This window comes from Moschus berezovskii, chromosome 9, assembly GCF_049115385.1.
Source record: "Moschus berezovskii isolate FMDL1 chromosome 9, NW_MosBer_1.0, whole genome shotgun sequence".
Taxonomy (NCBI): domain Eukaryota; kingdom Metazoa; phylum Chordata; class Mammalia; order Artiodactyla; family Moschidae; genus Moschus; species Moschus berezovskii.
In genome coordinates, this window is record NC_142468.1 from 51,822,058 (window position 1) to 51,844,767 (window position 22,710).

The following is a 22,710-nucleotide window of genomic DNA, read 5'->3' on the forward strand; positions in this document are numbered from 1 at the left end:
AACAACCAAACCTCTGGCATGGTCCAAAGAGATATTTCCCCAAATGGTGACTTAGAAAAAGTATAGAAGCCAAACACAGTTGGCCTCAGAGAAGGGAAAACAAGACTAGAATTCAACAATTCTTGGTTTGACAAAAAGAGGAAGCTCTGGTTTGGACCAAATAACAACTCAGTCATAGTGGAGATTCTAAAATTCTCACTCCTAACCACTGTACACACATTAAACCATTGGTCTACTGACAAAATGATAGCATTCATGAATCAACATTGGTGAGGCAACATAAAGACGGCTCCAAGAAGTTATCACTTAACCCACTTGTCTGAAATATATACCCCAAATAAGCCTGTCTGCACTGCTCCTGGACATTTCAAACTGCCTAAGGACCATCTGAGGTCTGGAAAAGGATTTCATACAACTTCCTCCATCTCATGAATATAAATATGTTTTAGTTCTGGTCTGTATGTTTTTACACTGGGTTGAAGCCACCTCCTGCAGACAGGCTACTGCCTCTTCTGTGACTGAAGTCCCTTTCAAAGTCCCTTTGAAGTCCCTTTGTCCAGGTATCACTACCTGGACAACTCTTGAACTTCATAGTGATCAAGGAACTCATCTTACTAGTCAGGTAAGACAACTGTGCACTGTTTGGCCAGTTTCACAACACTTTGACCATACTTACCACTGTCAACCCTCTAGTTTAGTTAAATGCACTAATGATATTGTTAAGATTCAAACAGGAAATTTGTAGGGTCCCTAAAAAACCTTGGCCAAAAGCATCACCATAGAGGTGCTTCTAGATCTTAGATCGATATCTTTTGGAACTCATAAACTCTCACGCTTTGAAATAGTCACGTGGCTCCTGCCACTTGATTCACTGGTAAGAAAGATCCTGCAATACTGCAAAGGCCAAATTGCTTCTATTAAAAACAATCATGTTTTGGTACAGCAATCTTTTTACAGTGTGCTCTTGGGAGACAAAGACGTTGAGCATCACACCTTACTCTCTGTGGAGATTTTATCTACTGGGAGAAACTTCCAGAAAGACTTTCTTCAACCTTGCTGGAAAGATCCCTCTATACAGTACTGCTAACCAACCCATGTGTCACTGAACTCCAGGGAACAGACTTTGGATTTACGTGATACAGTAAAAGAAAGCACTGAACTCTGGCTGGGCCTGCACATCACTGGGGACCTGAAAGTAAAGATTCCCTGGAATTGAAGCAGACAGTATCTGATGAGACAGCCTTTCCAAGATAATCTGGACCAGGTCTGTTGGAAACTTGCCTGCCAGACCTTTAATGAGGACATGATACTTCAGAAGATCTCCGATGTCTATGATCTTGATAACACAAGGGTTTTACATAAAAACCACCTAAGAGTTCTCCCTCCTACTCCTCCTTATCACTAGAATGTGACCTCAATAGGTTTTCAATCTACATGCTTTCCCTCTGATGTGGGAAACTACACCAAAGGTCCTTCCTGGCACTGAGAGATAAAATGCTGCTGAAACCAGAAAACTGGACTCCTTACCAGCAATGCTTTCAGAGAAAGGTCTTGATCAAAAGGGGAAAATGTAAAAAATTAACAAACAGAAACCTCAATTAAAATAGACTTGGGAGATCAGAAAAGGGAGCTCTACCACTTATGACAGTAGCAGAGCCCAACAGAAAAAAGAAAAACTTCTTCTTACCTGGCAAGAGTTCATGCAATGAGAGGAGACTGTCACATGTTAGGCAACAAAAAGCAACTAACTATACTTCAGATGGGGGAGCCTGGTGGGCTTCCGTCTAGGGGGTCACACAGAGTCGGACACGACTGAAGTGACTCAGCAGCAGCAGCAGCATACTTCAAACTCTCAATTTCTCCAGTGGACTCTGTTTACTACAGCTCTCCAATTTCCTTTTCCCTTCTTTAAAAGAGTACTCTTCTTGCTGTAGAAGGGTGTGCATGTAGTTTGCCACGGCTGTAGACCCCAAACTGCAATTCTTTGCTGATTCTGATAAACTCATTTTGGCTGTAGGAATAACTGGCAGTCTATTTCTCAAAAACTGTCTCTGAACTTGCCCTTGCACTGTAAACAACTAGAAAAGTACATGAAATTGCTTCCTTTAAATGCAGTATCATGCAGTGTGGGACTGTGATTCTAGAGATAAAAGAAACAAGGGAATGAAACCATCAAAATATTGTAAAGCAATTATCCTCCAATTAAAAATAAAATAAAATTTTTTAAAAACTAAAATGAAAAGAAATAAGGGAAGATCTTTTGCATCATGGGATGTTAAGACCAAAGTAGAATGTGCTGATCTCACTGAAATGATGAAATAGATTAGAGAGAATGAGGTGGTTAAAAAGTAAAAGGCTTAGTACCAGAGAGTACTGACAATGCAGTCAAGAAAACTTATGGGGGTCCCATCAATTCTCTGGCTGAAGGCTAAACTAAAGGGTATACCTGTGGTGACTGGTATACTTCACAAGACTGGATAAAGAACAAAGATCAGGGAATTTGTATGCTGAATAATTCTCAGGGCTCACATAGGGTTGGGGACGTCTGAGTTCTGACTAAGCAGAGTAGAAAAACCTGGTTGAACATTGAGAACATTTACTACAAAATCCAGAAGGATCCCAACTTAGTAATCTTAATATAGTTTATTATCTTAGTAAAAGATAAACTAGTCCTTAATGAAGCTTAAAATTAAGTGTCCAAAGGGTCAACCTGTACTGCAAGGGACTTAATTACCTGACAGAAAAAAGTCCAGCACTCTTAAAAGAAAGAAAACAAAACCTACATGGTCCATAATGTAATGGTCACAAAGTTCAGTATCCTTTCAAAAATTAATAGACATGAAAAAGCATATATATTTGAAAAAACATTATATACAGTAAAACAAAGATAAGAAAGACTGCTAACTTATCAGAAACAGAGCAAGTCATTAAAAAAAAACAAACAGAATGACATCTTTAAAGTGTTGAAAGTAAAATAAAAAACTGTTGAATCAGAATTTTATATTCAGAAAAAATCATAAAAAATGAAAACAAAATAAATACATATTCAGACAAACACAAGCTGACAGAAGTTGTCACTAACAGACCCACACTATAAGAAATGCTAAAGAAAGGTCTCTATACAGAAGAAAAATTATATCAGAAAGAAACAAAGGCCAAAAAAAAGAGAGAGAGAGAGAGAGAGGGTTAGAAATGGTAAGTGTGTGAGTAAACGTAAAATAATTTTGTTTTCTCACGATGGCTCAGATGGTGAAGAATCTGCCTGCAATGCTGGAGATCCAGGTTTGATCCCTGGGTTGGGAAGACGCCCTGGAAAAGGGAATGCCTCTGGCCTGGAGAATTCCATGGACAGAGGAGCCTGGTGGGCTACAGTCCATGAGGTCGCAGAAACCCAGACATGACTGAGCAACTAACACTTTCATTTGAAGAGACAGTTGAATTTTTAAAACAAGAAGTGTAGTCATGTGCTATGGGCTCCATAACATAAATAACAGTGAATTCTAGAGCAGCAGCAGCATGATGATGCAATGAGAAATAGAATTTTGTTGTACTGCTATTACATGATGTATGAAGTAACATAATACTTTTAAATAGTAGACTGTGATTAAAATGCACATTGTAATTACTAAAGCAACCACTTTAAAAAGAGGCTTAGCTGATAATCCAAAATAAAAGATAAAATGGAGTACTCAATTCATCCAAAATGAGGCAGAAAAAGAGGAGAAAGGGGACAAAAAGCAGATGGGACAAGTAGAAAATAAAAGTGAAAATGGAAGATTCAAATCCAATCATATCAAGAATTCATTAAATACTGAACAACAAACCCCTCACCAAAAAATCAACAACAACCACCACCAGGCACGGGAGAGTACATATTGTATATTCCATTTATATAAAGTAACAGACGAAGGAAAATTGACAAAGAGGGCCACGGATTGCCTGGGGCCAATGGTATGAGAAATGTATTTAGGGTATGGAAATACTCTATATCTTAGTTTGAGTGATGGTTATGTGACAGTGTATATTTGGAACTTAAATGAATGCATTTTATTGTATGTAAATTACGCTTCAGTAAAGTCTTTTTAAAAGTTTAAAAAACTTTTTGAATGGCAAAACAGAGACTTAAACCCAGGCAACTTGGAAACAAGCACTTATGTTCTTATTGATGCACTATGCCACTTCTTGTCTGGCCTGAAAGATTAGGTCATCCTCTCAAGATGACTTTCCAAAACACAGTATTGGGACTTGAAAAAAAGTGTTCAGTTTTTAAATTGAAATATCCTTGGAAGAAAAAAAACCCCTAGAAATTAATTTATCAAGACAAGCCTAAGATATAAAGGATGACATTAGTGAAAAACACTGTAGGACAAATAACTGAAGAGGTTTACACCATGTTCCTGGATGAGACATCAGTCTTCTAGAAAGAACACTCATCTTCAATTTAATACAGACAGGTAGTGGGATGCCAATCAAAATTCCAGTGAGAGCTGTGTGGAGGAAGGTAAGGTACTTGGAAAACCAAACTGAAATTTTATCTGAAAGAATGGGCAAGAACAGCCTAAAGGTTTTGTAAAAACAAATAAGAGGGTATCTTGCCTGCCTTACTCCAACACATCTTTTAAAACCTTATAATTAAAGCAATCTGGTACTAGTGAAAATACTGAGGAGTGATGTTACCAAGATGCCAACACAGGCTGCCCCAGACTTTGCTTTCCTTCACAAGAAGCCTAAGGGACAGCTGTTAAAAGAAACAAGGCATCACTGAGAGAACCCTAGAACACAAGGCCAAGCGGGAAGCACTCCCTGTACCAGAGCCCCATGAGAAGGGCTAAGAAAAGCAGCTACATTGTGACTACACTGCCCTCCCCCAAGCCACTGCAGCACCATGGGGAGACATTTCTCCTGACCCTCTGGCTTCTCCAGTGGGAAAGGAGAACTCAGAACTGTAAGCTGACCTGTGGGAGCCACTACTCTGATTTCACACCATGGGCACTGCAGGGGAACCTGCAGAGCTCAACCGCCACCAAAATGAGACTGCAACAGAGAGGGGGGAGGGGCTGCAACACACAAATCCTGGCAGACTGAATTCACGTCTGCAGCAACCAAGCAGTAATCCCAACCAGTGGCTCTGCTCATCTGCAGAACCAAACTGGGGGCACACTCTGACCAGGGAACACAGATGGGTGCAGATCGGTCTGATTCATCTCTTCAAATGAGGACTTCTGCCAGCCCTAGGGCCCAGTCTGCCCTGTCCAAACAAGAAGCTGAATCATGGCACCATTCACTGAAGAGTGTCTTCTAGTCGCATATGACCAGAATGACTGATAACTCCTGAAAGACATGTGGCCCAGTAGTGCTTGAGCCAAGAGGTGGACAGGCAGGCGGAGCCCACTGACCCCAGAGCAAAGTCAGTACAGGACATGCAGTGCTTGCCTGTAGCTGGGTTCAGTGCATACTACATTACCTATGGCTACTTTGTGCTCCAGGGGCAGAGTTAAGTAGTTTCAATAGAGACCATATTGCCAGCAAAGTCCACAACATTTGCTATCTGGCCGTGTTCTGCAGAAAAAAATTGCTGATTTCTATTCTCTCTGACCCTTTAAGGCTCATTGTCAGAGTTAGCTGCAAACAGCATTTACAGGAGTTGGGGATATAATGATAAGACAAAGCTGTGTTTCCATTTTCATCTTGACCAGAGATTAATTTACATCTCCAGTTTTTTTTTTTTTTTTGAACAGAGGAAAATTTATGCGTCGAACCTGGACTGGTCACTTATGATAATATACATGCTACAATTCCATTCTCCCCAGTTCTTAATTTGTGTTCTTGATTCAAGAAAGTGGTCAGAACCCCAGCTTCTGGGATAGATTCTTTTGGGACAGTTTGTTAGTTTGTTTTTGCCTCTGATATACGTTCCTTTTATTTCAAAATATAATAGGGTTTTGTTTTTCTGGGACAGGTCTCATACAAATGCACCACACAAGAGTCCAGAGATCTGAGGCACAAATAGTCAATGTCCACCTTTACTTTGCCACCCAGCAGTCTTCTAGCTATGAGGTCTTATCTGCTTGTTAAGACCTTGAGTAGTCACTGCTCTTTGGGTGCTCAGTCCATGGGTAACATTTTCAATTTTCTCTCAAACCCTCTACTCATTTGCAGAACTGTTCTTTAAGCTGTGGTTTCTCAGGCACCTACCTCAGTAGACCCTGTGAATGCAATCTTGTCTATGCCAACGTGAGAAGCTATTGCTGCCCCGGCTGTTGGCCCGTATCCTGGCAAAATATTGATGACTCCTGGTGGAAAGCCAGCCTAACAAAACAGAATTGGAGGAAACGTGGCTTGTGAAAGCTGATGAAGCACATTAAATCGGATATGCTCCAGTAGGCCCCAACTGTAAGGAGGGTGGGAGCCACTCCTGAGGTTGGTTTCTCTTACCTCCTTGATGAGGGCTCCCATGTAGAGCGCGCTGAGTGGTGTTTGTTCTGCTGGTTTAATAACTACTGTATTGCCACAGCACAGAGCTGGAGCAATTTTCCAGGCAAACATCAGCAGGGGGAAATTCCACTGAAAGGCAAAAACTCAGGGTTGATAGATGGAAAAATATTCCTCCATTACTTTGTTTTCAAGCTGTGACTTCTCGGATTGCTCAGACTGGTCCTCAACATAAATCTTGTCCCACCACAGAGTACAGATGTTTGGATTTTTTAATTACTTCATTAAGAAGAAAACAGGATTGACCTTGAAAATCTCCCCTATTCTCTGTCTGGTCAGCAAATTACTATTTTCCAGCTACCCACAAAAAGAAATCTTATTGTAAAAAGGGAGTCTTTGTTTTGTTTCAGCTTTTCATTGTTGTCATTTTATATGTTTTTAAAATTAGCTTTTGGTTCCAGTAAGTTCTTGTGTATGAAAACTTTTTCTTGCATTTATGATTTTTTTATACCAAGGTTTCAGGCTGGTATAAAAGCTCTTCAGAGAGGAAGACCTAGAAGTCAGCGTGTATTTCAAGGCAGTACCTTTTTCTTTACCTACATGTATTGCCACAAAACACACAATTACAAAAAATAAAGTGCATCTACTGATGAGGACGCAAAAATCTTAGTTTGTCTTCGGGACACTGCAAAATAAACTAATGGAGACTAAAAAATATATGTGTGTATCTGAGACTGGGGCCTAAGATGGTTTAAACCAATTTTAAAAAGGATATTAAGCTTGTATTGTTATAAGTGCAGGCATGAGCCTCAGTACTATCAGGTGTCATTGATAATTTCATTAAGAAAGAAAACAGAAATCCTGGTGCCCTGGCTCCAGCCCCTGACCACAATGTGTTTCTGCCTGAAGCATCTCAGCTGCCATCCTTGAAGGATTCTCACTGGCCCTGGCAAGCTTGCAAAAATATACAAGTGTCTTGCCTTCACCAAACACCCAATTTCTTTTCCCCTTAGTTGTTTATAAACTTGGGAGTACACAGTGATGTTTTAATTCCATCTACAGTATATAAATCTTGGGAGCGCAGTAATTGAGCCGAGCTGGCTGACAAGCGGCTCTTGTCCTGTCAGTGAAAGCTGCAGCTAACTGAGTCTAGGGAAGGCAGGAAAAGCAGCTTTGAGTTCCTGCAATTAAGGTGACAGACCTCAACCTGGCTCTGATCTGAGTGGGATTTCCCTGGGTGGTTTAGGGGCAGAAGAACTTAAACCAAATCTCTCATCTTCTCCTTTCATTCTTGAATAAATTTCACAGTAACCCAGAGTTTGTGGACCTTCAAAATAATTTACTAATATGTCCCCCAAATCTTCGACTCCAAAGCTGAAGATTATCTTGAGTTATTCTCCGATATTTTGAGAAAACTTCTCGTCTGTACTCTAAGAATTTAAATTGAGGCTCCCCTGAAATCCTTGCCAGAATGATTAGCTAGACTCTCCTGCTGGAAGACTCGATGATGTTTTGTATAGTGCCAAGGCTATGTATGAGGCAGAGAGGGAAAAAAAAGACAATGTTTAATGTTCCAATCCAAACACTAAGCACTACATCTATTTCCCTGTACAAGACACACAACAGCCCGGCATGGTTTCAATTATGACTGTGACGTTAATTGTACTGCTGTGTCTTCTGTAGGGTCTTCTATCTAGATTCTTATGAAAAGAAACAGTGGGAAAGAATGGGATTAAAAGATCATATAAAACAATATGCCTGGAAAAATGGTGAGTCACAGTTCTAAAAAATAAACAAGCAAATATAACAAAGCATTAATTTTCCATAAGCTGAATGGACATTCATAACTGAAGGCAGGTTATTAATACACTGGGCTTTGCTTTGCTTATTTTAATCATGAGAATTCCACGACTTGAGAATTCAACTCCTGGTAACGAAGCTGAAACCCTATTAACCTGTTCAAATAAGCATTTGCAGGGAGGCTGTTAAAGATATGTCAACAACATGAACTCAGTTTTTTCCCCCAGTAATGGAAAACACACATTGCTGAAGTCCATGTTTTATGTATCTTTAAGAGAACTGGTTCAAATGAAAATAAATACCAGGCGTGAGGAGATGCACTCACCGGGATGATCTGTCCACACACGCCAATGGGTTCGTGTCTTGTAAAGGTAAAATAATCTCCATCTGAAAGAAACGAGCACAGTCACTGCCACAGAGTTCAGATGGGAAGAACTGCAGAGGGAGAACACAGGTGGCAGCGAAAAGCAGAAATAAAGTTGAAAAAATTTTTGTCATGGTTCCCACTCCACTGTGAATTAAAGCTAGTAGAACCTATCACTTGGCAAAGGGTTTCTCCACATCCGGTTCCCCGACACCCAAACAGAGTACTGGTAGAGGACCTTGAAGGCAAAATAAAGAATGAGTTTATCACACCAGATGCAGTCCTGGGGGTGAAGGATGGGGAAGGGACAGAGCGGGGAGTGGCTGGAAACTGGAAAAACATTAAATATTATATCAACTATCAAAATGATACTTATATATGGAATAGTTAATTGAGTTAAAAACTGAGGTTCCTCAAAATTTTAAATAGCTTTCTGAAAATATTAAAAAAAAAAAGAAAAAAGAAACTAAATAAAATGCAATTGGGTAAATTTAAAACGCTAGGGAACTGGAAAAGGTGAGATTTAAAAGTAAGATCTGTTTCATAACTCAGTTGGTGTCCAAATGCACTTCTGGGCACTGGGGGAACCCAGGCATGTCTAGGCCTATTTCAAGAAGGCAAAAGTCCACTTCAAAGAAGAATCCATCAATAACCCAAAGCCTCCACCTTCAAACCAGCCAAGGAAATGAGGATGATTTAATGACCTTGTTTTCCCTATAGGAGCAAGCGGCAGTTGGGACAAATACCCAGGGAATCCAAACCAAATTCTTCTTTATGAAAGTACCATTATGTTTATCTAAATTATTTTAAGTGGCTAAAGGAAATAACCAAAGAATGCCTGTTTTTAGCATAAAGTTTTTCAATTTTGGTATTGGGTCTTCCCCGCACCCACCCCCCATTAATTATCAACCCTTTGGCCACTTCACTGACACTTGTTTTCTCTCTCAAAAGATGTCCACTGGGAAAGTGGAGACCCTCTGTTAATACTCAGGAAGAGCATTACTATTAGAGATGTGGATAAGAGTGGGGACAGGAGGAGATGTTAATTCTTCCCAAAATTAACAGCTATCTGTTGCTGGCACGTCTTTTCAAAGAACTTTTCCCCCTACATACATTAGCATCCATTTATCCTCTCTCTTTTTCAAAAGAATACACATGGGACTATATTATACACAGGCTTCTACACTTAGGTTCTTCCCACTTTTTTTTTCATATAAATGTAACACACTTTTTAAGCTGCTGACTGTTTTGCCACTGGCTCAATACTGCTGTAAACTGTCCTGAGGGACCAAAGAGATCGCTTTCACTGCAAGCTATTACAAATAATGCTGTAACACTATTTTATATATCTCTGCATACTGGTGAAATTTCACAGTCAGAATGTACATGCATTTCACATTTTGATAAATACTGCCATTTCACCCTTCAGAAAAATTATTCAGTTCATAATTCCAACATGTTTTTTTCCTCCCTATCCTTTAACACTTTTAATTTTGGTCAACCTGAAAGAAAATGACAACTTGTTTTGATTTGTGCTTGATGATATATGGATTGAATATGTTTTCATGTTTAATAGCCATTAAAATTTTTTTCTTCAGGTTTATATCCTCTCTCATTTTTCTACCAGTTTATTCTTCTTTTTCCGTCATTTAGAGAACTCTGTATATATTAAGGACATTAGGCCTTTGTCATGTGTATATGCAAAGTTTTCCCCAGTCTGCTACTTGTCTCCTAATTTTGTTTGATGTATATACTTTATAAAGACTTTAGGAAGTAGGTAAACTCAGTAACTGTAGGAAAGAAATTATTTTAGAATGTATCTCCACTAAAACAATAAAAAATAGCCCAAATATGGAAATCATCCACAGGAGGACAATAAGAAGTCTAATACTTTAAAAATCAAGTTAACTATCTCAGCTTTGTATGCAGACAATTCAAGAATTTTCATAGATATCTTTCTTTACAATAGTGCCAGTTACCACCCTTCTTCAATTTATAAATCTCTGAAAAAGTTTTTTTCTATTAATACCTTTTAATGTTTCACATTTTTTCCTTTAGAAGATATAAATGTTTGTTTCTTCTCCCTGGGAAGATTTTTCATGGGGAGCAAAAAAAAAAAAAAAAAAAAAAAGATCAGGAGGCTAAAGAGTATCATTTGCAAAGAAATTCTTCCCAAATGAATGCTGTAATATGGGTAAGGTGATGGATTCAAGTATTAATCACAGACTATAGAAAGAGAGTGTAATGTCAATATGGAGTGCAAAAGGGCTGAGGAAAAAAATTGGAATATGAACTGAAGAGCAACACAGGTGTTTATTTCAGCAGCACTAGAATGGTTCAGAAGAATTCACAGGGCACTTGCACAAGCACAGCATGGTAATTCATAAAGCATTTCCCCTCTCTCCATTCTAAACGCTGAAGAATTTAGTTGGGCTACATATATAAATCTGAAAGTTACTGAAGAAACGAAAGAGATGGAAAAAAAATGTAGCGCAATCTTTAAAAGCTGACCTCAAAAGGAAATGAACTTAACTCCATAACTATATCCAAAGGGAAACTGAGTTATGGGGAATGAGAACTTTCCTGGATAAATGTTCACAGAGTCAACGTTTAGCTAAAGCTAGCACAAGGAAAGAAACTGAAGACTCTTCCAAGTACCTCTAAGCAGTAAATAAATAAAGGGTATTTTGGTGCTTGAGCTCTTCCCAAAAGAGCACTGAATGAGAGAGATAAAGAAGGGGTCCCAGACCTTTGAGTTCAGTCTGTAGTCTAGGATGGTTAGTGGAAGAGGATTCTGAACACCCTTAGTCTGAGCAGGGTACTCGGCACATGAAAACTATACCTCCTACATGTAACCCCTGACCAGGGCTGGAGGCATCCCAGAGGTCCCACACAGTTAGTATGACCCAGATCTGACTCTCACCAGCTTCTAGACCAGGGTTCCCCAAAGGCCAATCACGTAAGAACCACCTTCCTGAAATCCAAAAGAGGGGATATATGCATATGCATAGCTGGTTCACTTTGCTGTACAGCAGAAACTAATAAAACATTGTAAAAATACTACATTCCAATAAAGTTTTTTAAACCACAAGAAATGAGCCATCTTAATTTTTACTATATCCAAGTATCAAATACCCTATTACTTGTAATATTTTAAATTAACTCATCTTTTAAAAGCTATTTGTTAGCCTCACCTTCAGGAAAATCTAAGAAATAACATATTTCATGAGCTAGCATTATTTTCTTCTAATATTCTTCAAGCCTAATCATTAAAATAAACATGGATTCAGTTCAGTTCAGTTGTGTCCAACTCTTTGCGACTCCATGGACTGCAGCACGCCAGGCCTCGCTGTCTATCACCAACTCCCAGAGTTTACCCAAACTCATGTCCATGGAGTCAGTGATGCCATCCAACCATCTCATCCTCTGTTGTCCCCTTCTCCTGACTTCAATCTTTCCCAGCATCAGGGTCTTTTCAAATGAGTCAGCCCTTCGCTATCAGGTAGCCAAAATATTGGAGTTTCAGCTTCAACATCAGTCCTTCCAATGAACACTCAGGACTGATCTCCTTTAGGATGGACTGGTTTGATCTCCTTGCAGTCCAAGGGACTCTCAAGAGTCTTCTCCAACACCACAGTTCAAAAATATCAATTCTTCGGCACTTAGCTTTCTTTATAGTCCAACTCTCACATCTATACGTGACTACTGGAAAAATCACAGCCTTGACTAGACAGACCTTTGTTGGCAAAGTGATGTCTCTGCTTTTTAATATGCTGTCTAGGTTGGTCCTTCCAAGGAGTAAGCATCTTTTAATTTCATGGCTGCAGTCACCATCTGCAGTGATTTTGGAGCCCAAAAAAATAAAGTCAGCCACTGTTTCCCCATCTATTTGCCATGAAGTGATGGGACCGGATGCCATGATCTAGTTTTCCGAATGTTGAGTTTTAAGCCAACTTTTCACTCTCTTTCACTTTCATCAAGAGGCTCTTTAGTTCTTCTTCACTTTCTGCCATAAAGGTGAAGTCATCTGCATATCTGAGGTTATTGATATATCTGCCTGCAACCTTGAAGCTGTGCTTCATCCAGTCCAGCGTTTCTCATGATGTACTCTGCATATAAGTTAAATAAGCAGGGTGACAATATATAGCCTTGACATAATCCTTTTCCTATTTGGAACCAGTCTGTTGTTCCATGTCCAGTTCTAACTGTTGCTTTCTGACCTGCATATAGATTTCTCAAGAGGCAGGTCAGGTGGTCTGGTATTCCCATATCTTTCAGAATTTTCCACAGTTTATTGTGATCCACACAGTCAAAGGCTTTGGCATAGTCAATAAAGCAGAAGTAGATGTTCTCCTGGAACTCTCTTTTCAATGATCCAGTGGATACTGGCAATTTGATCTCTGGTTCCTCTGCCTTTTCTAAAACCAGCTTGAACATCTGGAAGTCATGGTTCACATATTGCTGAAGCCTGGCTTGGAGAATTTTGAGCATTTCTTTGCTAGGGTGTGAGATGAGTGCAACTGTGCGGTAGTTTGAGCATTCTTTGGCATTGCCTTTCTTAGGGATTGGAATGAAAACTGACCTTTTCCAGTCCTGTGGCCACTGCTGAGTGTTTCAAATTTGCTGGCATATTGAGTGCAGCGCTTTCACAGCATCATCTTTTAGGATTTGAAATAGCTCAACTGGAATTCCATCACCTCCACTAACTTTGTTCTTAGTGATGCTTCCTAAGGCTCATTTGACTTCACATTCGAGGATGTCTGGCTCTAGGTGAGTGATCATACCATCATGATTATCTTGGTCAAGAAGATCTTTTTGGTACAGTTCTTCTGTATGTTATTGCCACCTCTTCTTAGTATCTTCTGCTTCTGTTATGTCCATACCATTTCTGTCCTTTATTGAGCCCATTTGGCATGAAATGTTCCCTTGGAATCGCTAATTTTCTTGAAGAGATCTCTAGTCTTTCCCATTCTATTGTTTTCCTCTTTCTTTGCTTTGATCACTTAGGAAGGCTTTCTTATCTCTCCTTGCTATTCTCTGGAACTCTGCATGCAGATGGGTATATCTTTCCTTTTCTTCTTTGCCTTTCTTGTGCTTCTCTTTTCTCAGCTACTTTTAAGTCCTCCTGAGACAACCATTTTGCCTTTTTGCATTTATTATAAAATATTAAATGCAGTTCCTTGTGCTATACAGTATTTTTGTTTTTTATTTGTTTTATATATAATAGTCTGCATCTGTTAATCCAAAATTCCAAATTTATCCCTCCCTTACCTTCTCACTTTAGTAAGTTTGTTTTCCACGTCTGTGAGTCTATTCTGTAAATAAGTTCATTATTATCATCTTTTAAAGTTTCCACATATTGGTGATACCATATGATAATTATCTTTGTCTAGTATATTAAACGGAGAAGGCAATGGCAAGCCACTCCAGTACTCTTGCCTAGAAAATCCCATGGACGGAAGATCCTGGTAGGCTGCAGTCCATGGGGTCGCTACGAGTCAGACATGACTGAGCAACTTCACTTTCACTTTTCACTTTCACACATTGGAGAAGGAAATGGCAACCCACTCCAGTGTTCTTGCCTGGAGAATCCCAGGGATGGGGGAGCCTGGTGGGCTGCCGTCTATGGGGTCACACAGAGTCGGACACGACTGAAGTGACTTAGCAGCAGCAGCAGCAGTATATTAAAAAGCAGAGACATTACTTTGCCAACAAAGGTCCATCTAGTCAAGGCTATGGTTTTTCCAGTGGTCATGTATGGATGTGAGAGTTGGACTGTGAAGAAGGCTGATCACCGAAGAATTGGCGCTTTTGAACTGTGGTGCTAGAGAAGACTCTTGAGAGTCCTTTGGACTGCAAGGAGATCCAACCAGTCCATTCTAAAGGAGATCAATCCTGGGTGTTCATTGGAAGGACTGATGCTAAAGCTGAAACTCCAATACTCTGGCCACCTCATGCGAAGAGTTGACTCACTGGAAAAGACTCTGATGCTGGGAAGGATTGGGGGCGGGAGGAGAAGGGGACGACAGAGAATGAGATGGCTGGATGGCATCACCGACTCGATGGACATGAGTTTAAGTGAATTCTGGGAGTTGGTGATGGACAGGGAGGCCTGGCGTGCTGTGATTCATGGGGTCGCAAAGAGTTGGACAAGACTGAGAGACTGCACTGAACTGAACTTAATACTCTTAGTATGATAATTTCTAGGTCCATCCATGTTAGTGCAAATGACATTATTTCATTCTTTATAAGGCTGAGTAATAATACTCCATTATGTGTATACATACCCACACACACTTGCACACATATCTTCTTTATCCACTCATCCGTCAAGGGACATTTAGGTTGCTTCCATGTCTTGGCTATTGTAAATAGTGCTGCTATGAACACTGGGTGCATGATTTTTGAGTTAAGAGTTTTCTCCAGATATATGCCCAGGAGTGGACTTGCTGGATCATATGACAACTCTATTTTTAGTTTTTTGTGGAACCTCCATACTGTTCTCATTCTGGTTGCACCAATTTATATTCCCACCAATAGTGAAGGAGAGTTCCCTTTTCTCTACACTCTCCCCAGTATTTACTGTTTACAGACTTTTTGATGATAGCCATTCCAACCAGGGTGAGGTGATACCTCATTGTGGTTCTGATTTTCATCATGCCACATAATATGCCACATTGTGCTTCTCAAATTTAAATGTGTACACAAAGCATCTGGAGTTATTAAAATGCAGATTCTGAACCTGTAAGTCTACGGTGGAACCCAAGAGTCTGCATTTCTACACAGTCTCAGGTTACACCAATGCTTCTGATCCACAGACCACACTCCCAGTACCCAGGTTCAGAGGAACCATGTGGATAAAGGGAAGTCCCCAGGTATTGTGATGATCGACAGTTGTTGACTTCATTTCTACTTACTTTTGGCCTCTCTGATAACTACTAATTTGCCTGAAAGGAATCTGAAGTGTAGAAGAATCTAAGCAATGTTTTTAACACTTTTAAATTACAAAAATAAAAACACATATAACTTTTACAAAATATTTTCCTATTCTTGCCTCATTTCATGCTCAAAACAATGTATGGAAAAATTAAGGCAAGTATATTATTTGAAATGTACAATTAATGAAAATATGCCACAGAGAGGTTAAGTCTAAAGTAGTACCACTTGTTAAGTTGTGGCTCCTGAACTTAAAACTGGGTCATCAGACTTCAAGTTCACATCCTTTAGAAACATACCAAAGGCTCCTCTGTGAATAAGGTTTGGATTTAGGTGGATATCACAAACCACAGAATCAGGGTGTAATGTCAAGGAATGCAGATGGGGGAAAAATGGGTGAAGATGATTCTTCGAGGATGTGGTGTGTGGACAGAGAACTCACAAAGACTCCTGTATCTCAAGCTATAAAGGGAATGCTACAGAGCACAGGCTTCCTCTTGGGTTGGGGAGTCTAAGGCTGAGTGCTTCTCTGCATCTGGGATAAATGGGCTCCAACGGGCGGCAGTGTTACTTCTCCCTCCCTCTCTTCTGCACCTAAGATGAAGTGTGAGTACTCCTCTCTGCCTGGAAGAAAAATCACAGCCCATTTCCCATCTTTTATGTTAATGTGTTAAGTCACTCAGTCATGTCTGACTCTTTGTGACTCCATGGATCACAGCCCGCTAGGTTTCTCTATCCATGGGATTTCCCAGGCAAGAATACTGGAGAGGGTTGCCATTTTCTCCTTCAGGAGATCTTCCCAACCCAGAGATCGAACCCACATCTCCTACATCTCCTGCACTGGCAGGCAGATTTTTTTTTAACCACTGAGCCACCTGGGAAGCCCAAAGTGAAAGCGTTAGTTGCTCAGACATGTCCTCATGGACTACAGCCTGTCAAGCTCCTTTGTCCATGGACTTTTCCAGGCAAGAATATTGGAGTAGATAGCCATTCCCTTCTCTAGGGAATCTTCCTGACCTAGGATTAGAACCTGGGTCTCCTGTTTTGTGGGCAGATTCTTTACCATCTGAAACACCTTTAGTCTTTTTGCTGTAACACTATTTAAATACGGTAAGATGATTAAAAAGATTGTTTCCATCATTTCTCTAGCTTTGCACTATAAAGCACATCAGCTTGACAGAGGAAAAAAATCTCCATCCAAACTCAGATATTCCACTTTAGGCTACAATCATCTTAGGTCTTCTTACGAAGTATAAGGCAATACAGAGAGAGCTCACTCAGCAAGAACAGACTGCATTTGATGAAAATAACAAATAAATGTTCTGAATACCATATTCCAAACCAGCAAGTTAGCACACAACCATGGTGGGGAAAACTAAAGAACAGATGAAACCCAAGACAGAAATACTAAATCTCGTGTTTAGGACTTTTTATCTCTCAGTCTCTTTTCCATTTCATTCAAGAAAGTAACTACTTTTCTTAGAAGGAGTTTAAGACACACCCAGAGACAACTTTTCTGATGTGTTTTTACACCTCAGTGTTATATACCTTGATGAAGAATTACAATTAAAAGCTTTATCATGAATTTAGTTGAACTATGGATCAAATTTTACTGAGCATGTATAGATTAAGCCATTTCTTAGTTTAGAGTTAAACTAAGAAGAGTCTTTGTCCCTAGAGATGAGTAACAGAAAAACTTATTCCATATTTGTGAATGTTGAGCCACTGTTTTATGCTATTTAATGGACATGAGTGTGAGCGAGCTCTGGGAGTTGGATGGACAGGGAAGCCTGGCGTGCTGTAGTCCATGGGGTCGCAAAGAGTTGGACATGACAAAGTGACTGAACTGACTGACTGACATCAAATTACACAGGAAAGATAGAAATTACTTAATGAGAACAACTATGTGGATTATTCCTTCAGGATTTTATAGCTACTTGAAAGAAACTAACAAAATTATTATTCTCATAAGAATATCAGGCACTGACACAATCTACATAAACTAGAATATGATTAGGTAATATGTATGGTAAAGGAAATAAGAAGAATCTGAAATGTGCCAGAAATTGAGGAGAAATTTATTAAGTATGGACCTCAAGAAATGGCTACCAACTACAATACTAAGAGAATTTCAAGAACCGCTACAATTTTTATATACCTGGTAACACTAAAAATGAGTTTATTTAATAGCATCAAAATCTGTTAAACAATTCAATGAATGGATGGCCATCTTCCAATCTCTAATTTGTGTACACAATTACCTTTCAAGGAACTAGCAATGACCTTTTGGTGACCCCAGTAATGAACAATTAGACCAACTACACTGAACTAGTTCATTATGTCCTCTAGCAGATTCCTATGTATTCTGAGACTAAGCAGATCACACTGGACATTTCACAGCTGTAACGATGAACTCCACAGATACCTACACAGACACTGGAGATTCTACAATAACATACAGTGAAGATGACACTATTTCCCCCAGGCGTCAAGTGGTAGCATCTCAGAAGTTTAACTACATGCTCCTGAGTCAATTATACATCTTAGCTCCACCACTACACATTATATGATCTTGGGAAAAAAAAACCTACTTTATTTCTCTGGACCTTAGTTTCTTTGTCTGAAAAATGAGGAGCATGGCTTTAGGGATCCCTGAGTTTTCTTCAGCCTGCCTCTCAAAGAGGTTACATGTGAAGCAGACTCCAAGATCTGTCACCACCAATTCAGGTAACTCTACCTGCTTTGGGTTTCCCTAATAGCTCAGCCAACCAGTCCATTCTAAAGGAGATCAGTCCTGGGTGTTCATTGGAAGTACTGATTCTAAAGTTGAAACTCCAATAGTTTGGCCACCTCATGCGAAGAGTTGACTCACTGGAAAAGACTCTGATGCTGGGAGGGATTGGGGGCAGGAGAAGGGGAGAATGAGATGGCTGGATGGACATGAGTTTGAGTGAACTCTGGGAGTTGGTGATGGACAGGGAAGCCTGATGTGCTGTGATTCATGGGGTCGCAAAGAGTCAGACACGACTGAGCGACTGAACTGAACTGAACTGAATAGCTCAGCTGGTAAAGAATCCGCCTGAAATGCAGGAGACACTGGGTTGGGAAGATCCACTGGAGAAGGTATAGGCTACCCACTCCAGTACTCTTGGTCTTCCCCTGTGGCTCAGCTGGTAAAGAAACTGCCTGCAATGTGGAGACATGGGTTCAACCTCTGGGTTGGGAAGATCCCCTGAAGAAGGGAAAGGCTATCCACTCCAGTATTCTGGCCTGGAGAATTCCATGGGGTCCCAAAGAGTCAGACACTTTGTTTCTTTCTATCTGCCCTGGGTTCTGCTTAGGTGAGCAGGGCAAACAGCTCCTCATTCTCATTGATTGAACAAGATCTCACCATATGGGTTCTCTGTTGACATTAAATCAGATCGAGCTGTTGAAGGCAGAACCTTAGGATTCAAGACAATTTCTGCACATTTTCAGCCTATCCTTTAATTTAACAGGTAAAACTGAAAGGAGGCGAACTGGATAAATAATTACAGGTGGCCTGTGTAGCTTTTTAACCTTTTGATATGCTAATATATCATAAAGTCATTTTAATGTCAGAATTTAGCTAAAGTATGAACTACATTTTCTCTGCTTACATATCACAAAACAAATCAACACTGTTACAGAGAAAAATCATAAGTAATGTAAACCAAAACCTCGACTTCTCCCTCAGTGAACTAAAGATAATCTTAGTTCCTTCCTCCAGCACAAGGATTTTGTGGCCATGGGAGGAGCAGAGAATTTGGCACAGGTTAAAAATGATCAAAATGGAGATAAAACTACTTCCCCTGGAGGGCTGCTATGAGATTAGAGATACTATAACAGGCACAAGGAAAGTGTACAATAAATCATAATAATGATTATTATTTATCATCATAATTAGCAGATGTTAAAGCAGAAGGGTCAAAACATAGGATTTATGGTCAGAAAGAACGGTTCCATTGAGTACCATGGCCAGAAATTATAGATAATGTTGAAAAGACAAGAACGTTAAGACCATTGTGAGTCAAACTAATACTGCATGATTCTGTGAAAACATCCAACTGTGGGCCTTGGTTGGGATGTAACAGAGAGGGATAAGGGAATCTCTCAGTTCAGAGGGCGAAATGGCTGTCCAGTGAGGCTCAGCAGTGGTCATGTTGTAACCCTTTTCTCCTCCTCCCAGATATTCTAGAGGGACGCTACCCTTCCGGGGGAGGGGGAAAAGTACTTACTTGCTCTCTGCAACTGATTATCCATTATGTCATCAAAATCTCTTTCTAAAACCAATTTTGATCAAGACACATATTTACTTAAAATAACTCAGTGAAGTACCATTACTGTGGAAAAAAACTGGTAGCAGTTTCCCCAGGCCCAGGGCCCCACTATCTGCTAAAACTGGCCACACTAGCACACAGTACTCTGTTCCCTCCACGCTCTGCACAGACTGTTAGCGTTGCTGGTGATTGCCGCCCTGTCTACACCTTCACTTATCAGCCCTTGTACGGGTATCAACTGTGTATCTCACTTCCTTCTCCAGGAAGCCTTAATGCTGAGTAATATGCCTTTCCTACAGAGTACCCATTGAACTTTGTATGTCCATATGTGAACAAGCCACTCTATACTGCACTCAGCTGTCTACCTGCTTGTTTTCCTTACTATTCTATGGACATCTTACTTGTTTACCTTTGTAATCCCAGTGTTCAACACACGTGGTTAAAAAAAAATCTGCTGAATGAACATATGAATGAGGGGATGCCTGAGAGACTGAGGTTGATGCACGGTAGAACAGGTAAAGGAAGAGCTCTTCCCATTATCAGGCAGAATGCCCAGCCTTCCTAAATGGGAAGGAGTCCAAGAGACAACAGCAAAATTCTTCCCACTCTTTCTGGGTCTTACCCTTCAGTGTCAGGGATACTAAGTTGGATGAAACACAGAGTATGATTCAACGTAACAAAGCAGTCATATATTAAAAAAAAACCTTTCAGATTTATTTTTATGACTGCTTTCTACCCTTGTATTTCCTCTAGGAACAACGGTTAATGTTAATCTAAAAATCTGCAGACGGTTCAAGACTTCACCAGGTTGACTGGCCTCTTTCTTTTCCCACTCTGCTGATAGGTCTCTACCAGAGGGTCTACAATGGCTTAGGCGGAGAGAGACCTGGGTTTGAATCTCAGGTCTGCCACTTACTCACACGTGACCTTGTTCTAGAAACTAAACCCTTGCTGTCTCATTTTCTTACCTGCAAAACGTGTACAATACCTTTTAAAAACTGACTTGTTTCATGGATCACACATAAAATCACACAGATCCTGTATGCAAAAGACTTTTTACATGCTCAAACATAAAGTACATTATTTCTTTACACTTATAATTTCAAATAAAATTAGGCTGTTTCACAGAAAAATGTGACTCAGCAGTAAAGAATCTGCCTGCAATGCAGGAGCCACGGGAGACCTGGGTTCAATCCCTGGGTTGGGAAGATTTCCTGGAGGAGGAAATGACAACCCACTCCAGTATTCTTGCCTAGAAAATCCCATGGACAGAGAAGCCTAGCAGGCTACAGTCCACAGGGTTGTGAAGAGTTGGACACGGTGAAGAGACTTGGCACATGGAAACATATATAACACAATAAAGACCTAATGGTTAAAGGCTAACAGCTTTCTTATGGTCCAGGTTTCACTGAAAAAAACCAAGAACACAGAGACAAAAATCAATCTGATATTAAATTACAAAGTTACAAATAACAATAATGCACAAATGGATTGATTGAACAAATTTGAGAATAAATAAGTGAATAATAATGACCCTCCCTTTCCCTGGTCTTCTACTATGACCCCCTGGTTTAGCCAACCAGATGCCCTGGGCATTGAACTAGTCAAAGTGGTTGTGAGATGAACACTCAGTAGCCTATAGGCATGCCAAAATGTATCTAAAACTGGAACAGAAAGTAAAATGGCCAAGTTCATGTCTGTCTTCGTCCTTCCTTTACCTGCCTGAGGCACCACAATGAAATATCTTATGTCCCAGACCCACAGCTTCCCAGGACCTCTGCCTAATGACCTGAATCCCGGGAGAGCTCTTCATCCTAGTATCCCTCTAAAAGCACGGTAGGGGAAATCAGGGAAACAAAAATTACTTAGCATTTTACAGAATGCTCCTCTTTTTTTCCTTCACAGGCTGGACACCGGGTTATGAGTAAAGGTGGGAGAGACCACTGTGAACGCCTTTTCTCAGCCCTGTACTTCTAACGCAGAATCTCTAAAGAGCATCAGACGAAAACAGTGAGGCTTCTAAACCAACCACCTCTTCTGCCAGATCACGTTATAGCAAAGTATCAAACATGATCAAAAATTCCAACAAATCTTTATCTAATCAATCAAGGACTTCTTTCCTAAGGAGACGAAAGAAAACCAGGACATTGTTAGGCCAAGCAGGTATTTATGTATACATACAGCCTTTGATTTCATCTTATTTCTAAGATCTCTGTATATCATTTGAAAAGATGTTGAAATACCCGAAACAGTGAAATGGCAGGTGGGGTGGGATGCAAAAAAACTGGAGCCTTTGAGCCTGATAATTTCCTTTCTGCACTGAAACAGCAGAGGTCATCCTGCAAAGGCTGACACATGTCTTGTTCCTGACAAAGGTTTTAATTCCCAGGCCCTCCCACAGGTATGCACATACCAAACTATGACTCTGTCTCACTCAGGCTGTTCTCCAGTCCTGCATATCCTACAAAGAACAGTGGTCTGCAATATCCGAGAGCCAGGACTAAACTAAGATTCTGGAATTCCCTTATCTTCTCCATCCTTCTGAGTCTGAACTTGGGAAACTTCTGAATGGCAGGGAAGAGTCTCTATAACCAGAAACCCATTTTCTAAAACCAGCATTCCACATGTCACCATCATTCACGGAGATAATTTTAAAAGAGTCCTTTGAAGTCTCGTCTCTCTTCTTTGTCACTGTGACTCCTCACTACTGGAGGCAGAGAACCAGCAGCACAGGCATCGCCCGGCAGCTGGTTAGGAACACAGATTCTCAGACCCCACCCTAGACCTGCACTTGAAGGTACTTCCAGGTAATACACACGCACGTTCAGGTTTGAGAGGCACTGCTCTAAGCCAGCTACACTATCAGCCACTGGTTTCCTT

The 22,710-nt window shown here is 40.3% G+C and overlaps 1 protein-coding gene across 1 annotated transcript in view; it reads right to left on the reverse strand.

Annotated features, from left to right (window-relative positions):
- Positions 1–22,710, reverse strand: part of ALDH1A2 (aldehyde dehydrogenase 1 family member A2) — a 116,076-nt gene that overhangs the window by 35,660 nt on the left and 57,706 nt on the right. The window contains exons 5-7 of the mRNA XM_055436113.2: positions 8,558–8,619; positions 6,436–6,564; positions 6,196–6,309 (exon numbers count right to left, since the gene is read on the reverse strand). Coding sequence (XP_055292088.1) covers positions 6,196–6,309; positions 6,436–6,564; positions 8,558–8,619 — 305 coding nt within the window. The remainder of the gene's footprint in view (positions 1–6,195; positions 6,310–6,435; positions 6,565–8,557; positions 8,620–22,710) is intronic.